General features: G+C 45.0%; 1 protein-coding gene across 1 annotated transcript; it reads left to right on the top strand.

Moving 5' to 3' along the window:
* Positions 543-3,584, top strand: LOC109728536. The gene is made up of 2 exons (XM_020258956.1): positions 543-630; positions 3,094-3,584. Exons 1-2 carry the CDS (start codon positions 543-545, stop codon positions 3,582-3,584), a joined length of 579 nt encoding a protein of 192 aa, XP_020114545.1.

Below are 8,537 nucleotides of genomic sequence, written 5' to 3'. Positions count from 1 at the left end.
ACATCTCCTTCTTAAACTCCTCCCAGAGCATTGGTGGAAGGTCAGAGGGTCGATCCCGCTTCAACCGCNGCGGCCGAGTCTTTGCCGCTTAGGTGGAGGAGCAGCAACCTGCAGCACCCGACGACGTTGTGGCAGGTATAATTACGATTAATGGCACTAGAGCTAGAACATTGTTCGATACTGGTGCATCACGATCATTTGTAGGCTCAAAGTTTGCAAAGGCACATGGCATAGAGATTACGCATAACGAAAACTACTGGTGGGTGAATGGTCCCGAGCACTCATTTCGTGTTTATGATGAGTGCTTGGAGGTTCCGGTGCAAATTGGCGACTGGATTATGCCAATAGACCTACTGGTGTTAGACCGGATGTGGGGCTACGATGTCATTTTGGGAACCAATTGGCTCTCCAAATACTATGCGGTCATAGATTGCGAAAGTAAGGTTATCACTTTTCGTGAACCTAACCAAGAGGAATTTGTGTACCGGGCGTGCAAAGGTGCGCGCTTTGCGGCGACCATATCGTCAGTGAGGGCTAAGAGAATGATTAAGGGTGGATGTAAGGCCTATTTGGCAACTATGGTTGATGGTCGTAGGGAGCACCCAGACCTTGGAAGTATCCGGGTTGCGTGTGAGTTTCCGGACGTGTTTCCGGCGGAGTTACCGGGACTGCCACCGGACCGGGAAGTTGAGTTTGTCATTGACTTAATTCCCGGGGCGGAACCAGTTTCGAAGGCTCCGTATAGAATGGCACCGGTGGAGCTAAAGGAGTTGAAAGGCCAATTGCAAGACTTGCTTGATAAAGGCTTTGTGAGACCGAGTGTGTCACCGTGGGGAGCTCCGGTGCTATTTGTGAAGAAAAAAGATGGCACACTTCGACTCTGCGTAGATTATCGCGAGTTGAACAAAGTAACGATAAAGAACAAGTACCCGTTGCCAAGGATTGACGATCTATTCGATCAGTTGCAAGGGTCCAAAGTGTATTCAAAGATTGATCTCCAGTCGGGGTATCATCAATTAAAGATAAGGCCGAAAGATGTGCACAAAACGGCATACCGTACGCGGTATGGCCATTATGAGTTCACGGTAATGCCATTTGGGCTTACTAACGCCCCGGCAGCATTTATGGACTTGATGAATCGAGTCTTTAGGCCGTTGTTGGATCGATGCGTCGTGGTGTTTATAGACGACGTGTTGGTCTACTCGAAAAGTGAAGAGGAGCATGAAGAGCATCTGAGGGCGGTGTTGCAGATACTCAGACAAGAGAAGCTCTATGCAAAGTTGAAGAAGTGTGACTTTTGGTTAAAGGAGGTCACATTCTTGGGTCATGTGGTATCGGGCGACGGAGTTTCGGTAGACCCGAAGAAAGTGGAGGCGATCAAGGATTGGCCTCGCCCAACGAATGTAGCGGAGATCCGCAGTTTTCTAGGACTGGCGGGCTACAATCGGCGGTTCGTGGAGGGGTTCGCCAAAATAACCACTCCACTAACGCGCCTCACGCATAAAGGAGTAAAGTATGTCTGGAGCGACGATTGCGATCGGAGCTTCGAGGAGTTAAAGAATAGATTGACGTCGACCCCGGTGCTTGCCTTGCCAACTCCGGGAGAGACCTTTGTAGTGTACAGTGATGCCTCGTATGTTGGTCTCGGGTGTGTACTAATGCAGAATGGGCGAGTTATTGCATATGCATCGTGCCAATTAAAGAGTTATGAGAAGAACTACCCGATTCACGACCTCGAGTTAGCCGCGGTGATTTTCGCGCTAAAGCTTTGGAGGCATTACTTATATGGTGAGCATTGTGAGGTTTATACTGATCACGAAAGTCTAAAGTATCTGTTCACCCAGAAAGAGTTGAACATGCGACAGTGGCGGTGGTTAGAGTTGCTGAAGGACTATGATGTCACTATACTATACCACCCAGGAAAAGCCAACGTTGTGGCCGATGCCTTGAGTAGAAAGTCGGCGGAGAACTTAGCGACGGCAGTTACGCCTCAACCGCTATTGCAAAAGAAAATGCAGAGATTTGGGTTGGAAGTGGTAGCGCCGGGAGTGCCGGCTACACTTGCCGCATTGATTGTGCAACCGACCCTATTCGAGAGAATCAAGGAGTTGCAAACTTCGGATCCTTATCTCCAAAAGGTTCGAGGTGATGTGGAGAATGGCAATGCCGAAGACTNTGACTACCACGGGGCCATTAGGCTCGGCACCGGCCAGACAGCCTACGGGTGGGTCTCAGGGCCATAGACAGCCTTCGGGTGGGTCTCTTCAGATTGGGCTATATATATATATATATCCATTATGACATGTGGACAGATGATGACTTAGTGTACTACTTGGACATTGATTAGAATAGTAAACAACGGAACTTCACTATTTCACATTGTGAACATTATGATAGTTGGAGACATTTACTTTATGCATAGTTGCTTTCATACTTATGCTATTCATGCTAAGTAGAGATATCATGTCGTAGTAGGTTACATATTTACTGACCTGTCGCCTTTCTACTTTTATTGTCACTGACATCTTTTGTAGCTTTGGGCCTTGTGGTGCATGCACTGAAGTCAGTAATTGCCCACTGGGAACTATTTTTAATAGTTCTCATGCCCTCGTTTTACGGTTTCCTTTTTAGAGCCTTCGGCACCGGCGGAGGCACGGGATCGCGGCAAGGGGATCGCGTAGCTAGCTAGCGAGGAGCTTACTTGCCTAGGTGATTTACTCTTTCTTTTGTAGTTGAGAGAGTGAGAGTTTTGTATCCATGTATAGAGACCACCTGTGTACCCACTTATAGCACTTGTATTTGGGATCCCTATTGTACTTACTTTATGTCTTATTTAGTGGATTTTCAGTTTTATCCTTATTTCTTGATGTAGCATTTAGACATTTATTATGCTCTGATACTCCTAGATGCCTGTTATTATTGCTTTTATTATTGTTGTTGTTGCTAGACGCCTTATATGTTGTAGACATATGGCGGGTCTGGACGCGCGCCGGGCGGGCCTCCGCTGGGTCCCGGGGCGTGACAGAGCGGCTCTTGGCCCGGATGTAGTGCGGGAGGCGGAAGAAAAAGTTCGCCTTGCTCGTCAATGATTAGCGGCAGCGCAATCTCGGCAAAAGAGTTATGCCGACAAGCGAAGAAAGGATTTAGAGTTCGCGGTTGGAGACCGTGTATTTTTGAGAGTATCGCCGATGCGAGGAGTCAAACGATTTGGGGTCCGTGGGAAGCTAAGCCCCCGTTATGTCGGACCGTTTGAGATATTGGAGCGTGTGGGTGAGGTAGCTTACAAGCTCGCACTACCACCGAGACTCGCGGGAGTTCACAATGTGTTCCATGTGTCGAATCTTCGAAAGTATATTCGCAACTCGGCACATGTATTAGAGTACGAGCCCGTGGAGCTACGTGAAGATATGTCTTATAAGGAGTACCCGGTGTGCATCCTCGATAGAGAAGTGAAGAAGTTGAGGAGTCGCAAAATTCCATATGTGAAGGTTCAGTGGAGCAACCACGCGGCGCGAGAAGCCACTTGGGAGCTCGAGGAAACCATGCGGCGAGAGTATCCGCATCTATTCGAATCGACGAGTTGAGGTATGCGTAATTTCGCGGACGAAATTATTTTAAGGGGTGGAGAATGTAATATACCGAAAATTCGGAAAATAAATATCGAACTTTAGTCAAATTGACCAAAGTGCGAGGATGGTACACTTCGGAAAGTCCGAAGGTGTTAAAATGATCAAAAGTGAGTTACGGGAGGTTTTCGAGAGCTAAAGAATCAAATTCTGCAAAACTGCAGATTTTGAGCTCTCGGGGACCGGTCCCTGGTGGGAGAGACCGGTCCCCGAACGCGTATGAAATGAGACAGCCGAAAAATCGGCTAAGTCCTGAGAAAGTAGCTCTCGGGAACCGGTCCCTGTCCGAGAGACCGGTCCCCGAGAGACCGGTCCCCCAAAGAGAGACCGGTTGCCCTGCGCGCAGCAGCTCTGGCTGCGCGGGGAGAGCCTTCGGGAACCGGTCCCTGAAGGAGAGACCGGTCCCCGCCTGCGCGAACAGCCCAGTTCGGGCAGTGTATTAAAGTGAAAGTTGAGGGGTTTATTTGCATTTTGGCAACCCATTGAGCTATGTTAGGGGGGCTGAGGGGTTTTTCTCTCATTTCTCACCCTCTCACACTCTCTTCTCTCCCTCTCTCTCTCTAGAAGACAAAGGAGAAGAAGAAGAAAGGAAGAAAAGAAGGAAAAGAAGGAGAAGAAAGTGAAGGAGAAGATCAAGGAGCAAAGGGGCTTCATCTTCTTCCTCTCTAGTGCAAGAAAGGAGAGCTTACAAGGTAAGCTTTGAACCCTAATCTTGGTAGAACCCTAAAATGGGTTTGAATGACCTAGAAATGAGTTTTAGTGAAATGTTTAAAGAGTTTTGAAGCTTTCTTTTGCTTCTAAAGAGATCAAAACCTAGTTTTGCTATATAGGTGAGCTTGGACCACCTCTAATGGTGAAATCCAAACTAGGGTTTTGGAAAGCCTAAGAATGGTTCTAATGGACTATTTAGAGTATAATGAAGCTACTTTTGCTTCCCAATGAGATCAAACCCTAGGTTTTGATATACATTGGAGCTAGGGCACCCAAATTGGGGCTTTTGCTCATGAGGGTTTCTAAGTGCAATTGACCCTCTAAAAACCTAATTGGGGGTATTTCCGACGCGTTGGTGCGCTCGGATTAACGTTACGAAAAGTCAAAGTAAAGTTATGAGCAAAATGGCCTAATAAGGGTTCGTTTTGCCGCAGGTAAAGAACGAGACGTCTAAAAATCCCAAGAAAATCATCGGAGCACCTAAATAGACCTACAAGGTGGGTGGTGCTTTCCAAACTCATTGAAATTCTCTCTATGCCTAATGTGTCATTCTTTGAGCATATGTTCTATATATTGTTGCATGCATTTTAGGGTAAAGTAATGATGAAATGTGATGATTGCATGATTGTGAGCACAACTTGCATAATGAGATGGTTGAGAACCTAATAATGTCAAAACCCTAGATGTATGCATGAGAGAAAATGTGAGCACCCAAAGTGAGCAAAAGAACAGAGTGGCACAATGACATAGATCGAGTGGCATTTGAAAATGTAAAGTAAAGAGACACTAGAGTTAGTGTGATGCAAAGAACCAATGTGATGTAAAGAATGATGAAAATGACAATGTGTAAAGTTAAAGTAAAGTGGGGCAATAAGAACGAGAAATGTAAAGAATAAGAACGCTAAAGATGGCAAAAGTAAAAGAAAAGTAAAGAATGTGATTGCTAGAGTTAGCAAAAGTAAAAGAAATGCAAAGATCCATGATTGCTAGAGTGGCAACATAAAGTGATGTAATGAACACTAGAGTTAGTGTAAAGTCGAGATTGAACATACAATCCTTTGAGTTAAGGATTTCGATCATGCTTGCTATGAGTTCCGTGCTCGAGGGCGGTCGCTCCCCCTCGGGCGATGCGCTCCGGAGTTATGCATCCGGGTTGGAGTAGACCCGTAAGGACGGTCCTAGCTGGTGAGTTCCTGCGATGATGGACTTAATGTGAAGCAAGTTAATGTGGCGAAACCCCCGGGTTAGCCTTGAGATTAAAGAACAAAGAACAAAGAACAAAGAACAAAGAATAAAGAACAAAGAACAAATGTAAAGATAAAGAACGAAAGAATTTGCATAATCTGCATATATTTAATGTTGAGCATATTTCTTGCTATTTGTTCAGGCATATTAGCATCATGTTATAGATTGGTTACTATATCCTGCTTATCCTTTCTATTATGCCTGAGTTAGTCCTAGTGGGAAAGTCGGTGATGTTGAGGCCGAACCCACTGGGAACTTTGTTGTAGTTCTCACCCCACTATTTCCACAGAGCCGGGACCGAGCGAGCCAGCGACCGACCGCGGTAAAGGTATCGCACCGTAGTCAGAGGCCACCGGAGTTGGGTTACATTTTGTTAGTAGATACCCTTTTATCATCTTTTGTATTTGATGACTAGTAATGTAAAGAAAAGAATGTAATGTGTATTTTGAGGTAAATGGGATGTAAGAAAGAAATGATGGAATGATGTAATGAAATGCAAAGAATCCAAAATGAAAGTTGTGAATGCAATGTATATGATCTAAAATGAATCATGTTACTTGTGTAGATGTTTAGTTTTCCTTTCTTTCACTAATAGCTATCGCTTACCCTCGTGTAAGCCGTTTGTGTATGTTTCCGCTAGTGCTTTTCTCTATCGATGAAAATGTACATGTGATGAGCCTTGGGCGAATAGGGGAAACTCTGTCCGTTCGGCGTCTGTTTGACGTGCTCGGGTCGGGCCAAATTGGCATCGGTCCCGGGGCGTGACACCTACTCCATCTTCTGCCTCGTATCAGCGGTCATCTTCATGACATCCTCTCATTCCACCGTCTGGTGATGCCCCTGAGGCTGGAGGTTCTGGCGCTGGTGCTGGAGATGATGATGATGACGATGATGATGAGGACACGAAGTGATTTCTTCGTCGAACTTAGTCTCTTTCTTTCACTGCATTTGATGTTTAGGACGATGTTTTAGATTTGCTTGCTTATCTTTTTGTAGTATGTTTTTACTTTCGTTTTAGGCCTGTAGTTATGACTAGACTACTCTCATGTTTTTCTAGTATGTTTTCTCTTTCTATTTGTTTTCTTTTGGCAATTTTTGACAAAAAGGGGGAGAGCGTAGATGAAGGGGGAGAGCGTGGATGAGCAGGTTTTGAACTGAAGCAGAGGATGATAAGTTCAAGAACAAAGGGGGAGAAAGTATAAGAATTTAGTGCTAATCATTTTTGAATGAATTGTTTTGCAGAAAATCAAGACTTCAAGACTCATAGTTGTGTCTAAGTCATAGAGTCCGTTTTAGGAGTTTTGATGTAATTTTGAGTTTCAAATTGTATTTGGATTACACGCGAGGGGTTCGATGTTTTGGTGATGACATTGAACTTCGGTTTTTCTTTAAATTTGTAATTTGTGAGTTTTTGTGTGTTTTGTCACGAAATTTCCAAAGGGGGAGATTGTTAGGTCCTATGTGTTGGCAAGTTTCGTGGGTCGAGTCGGAGTCTTGAAGAAGTTCGGAGCGGAGTATTGAAGATCAAAGAATCCAAGACTTCGAAGAATCGAAAAGGACGCATAACACGCAAAACTTGAATCACGATGCGTAGGTAAGTTTTAAATCTTGTTTATGGTGATTCATACTTATTTATAGATCTTAGAATCATATTTTCAAGTTGTAATTGATTAGAAAGTTTCTAAGAGCTTGTAAAACCCGAAACAATGCATTTTCAGCGAAATTTGCATTGTTGTACCGGTACAAGGGTTTTCTGTCCAGGGTACAGCCATCAGCGTTTGCGCAGAGAAGTTTGATGGTTGTTCCGGTACAACCTTCACGCTGTACCGGTACAAGCCCTGTTCCGGAACAAGCTGAAGCTATCCAGGGTACAAGAGCTTCACAGAAAAATCTTCCGTCATGCTGTACCCTAGACAGCTTTCCTTGTTCCGGTACACGGTGCTGATTTTGGAAAGAAACTTTCTAATCCTACTCTGTTTTGATTCTAAAGTCTATAAATAAGCTATAGGGGTTCTCTAACTGATTAAGCATCACGAAAATACATATTTGAGAAACCCTAGAGGCTCGGATTTCATCAAAAACCTATTTTCTACAAAAAGCCTCTTTTAGATCAAATCGAGATATTGAAATTTGATATTAATATGTCGATTTGATCTCCGCTTCGCTTGGAGTTCTATTCCCTGGTTTTCTACAATACTCCAAAGCGAAGGATCACCATATTCATGATATTCTTCATGGTGGCGTCGTGGATTCGGCGTATTTGACGGCGGTTCGTGGATTCGGATCGTGGGCTCGTGGATTCGAGTGGCGTCGTGGATTCGGCGTGATTGAAGCTTCGTGGATTCGAAGTGAAGGCGTTCATGGACTCGAACGTGAGGGCGTGGACAACCCGGAGGGTAGCGCGAAAATTCATAGGAGGTTAAGAGAGGTTGAGTCCGTGGAGTCGGTAATCACCTTGTAATCTTTTTCCTTAGTGAATTATTTTTTCGCATATTGGTCCCGTGGGTTTTTCTCCAAGTTGGAGTTTTCCCACGTAAATCTCGGTGTGCCTTTTATTTTCCGCATTTATTTTTATTGCATCAAGATTTGTGGTTTTTGGCCTTTCACCTATTCACCCCCCTCTAGGTGATAGATACAATGTAGATAGATCCTTGGGCTCCTCAAAACTTTTAGTCGTGGAGTCATGGATCGACTCGATGGACACGCTCTTCGAGGACCTAAATACCTCGGAGAAGGATAAGCTGTATCTCGCCACCCATTGTCTCGAGAAGGCCGCGATGGTGTGGTGGAAGCGAGTCAAGCGGGATCGACCTACAGATCTCCCGCTTATGCTGTGGGAGGAGTTCAAAAGAGCAGTATTCGCGAACTACTTCCCTGACACGGTGAAGCGGAGACTACAAGAGAAGTTCCGCAAGTTGAGACAAGGTGATCGATCGGTGGGGGAATATGAGCAAG

This window comes from Ananas comosus, linkage group 24 (genome assembly GCF_001540865.1).
Source record: "Ananas comosus cultivar F153 linkage group 24, ASM154086v1, whole genome shotgun sequence".
Lineage (NCBI taxonomy): Eukaryota > Viridiplantae > Streptophyta > Magnoliopsida > Poales > Bromeliaceae > Ananas > Ananas comosus.
Note: the sequence above shows the minus strand (reverse complement) of the source record. Positions and strands in the feature narration are given on the sequence as shown.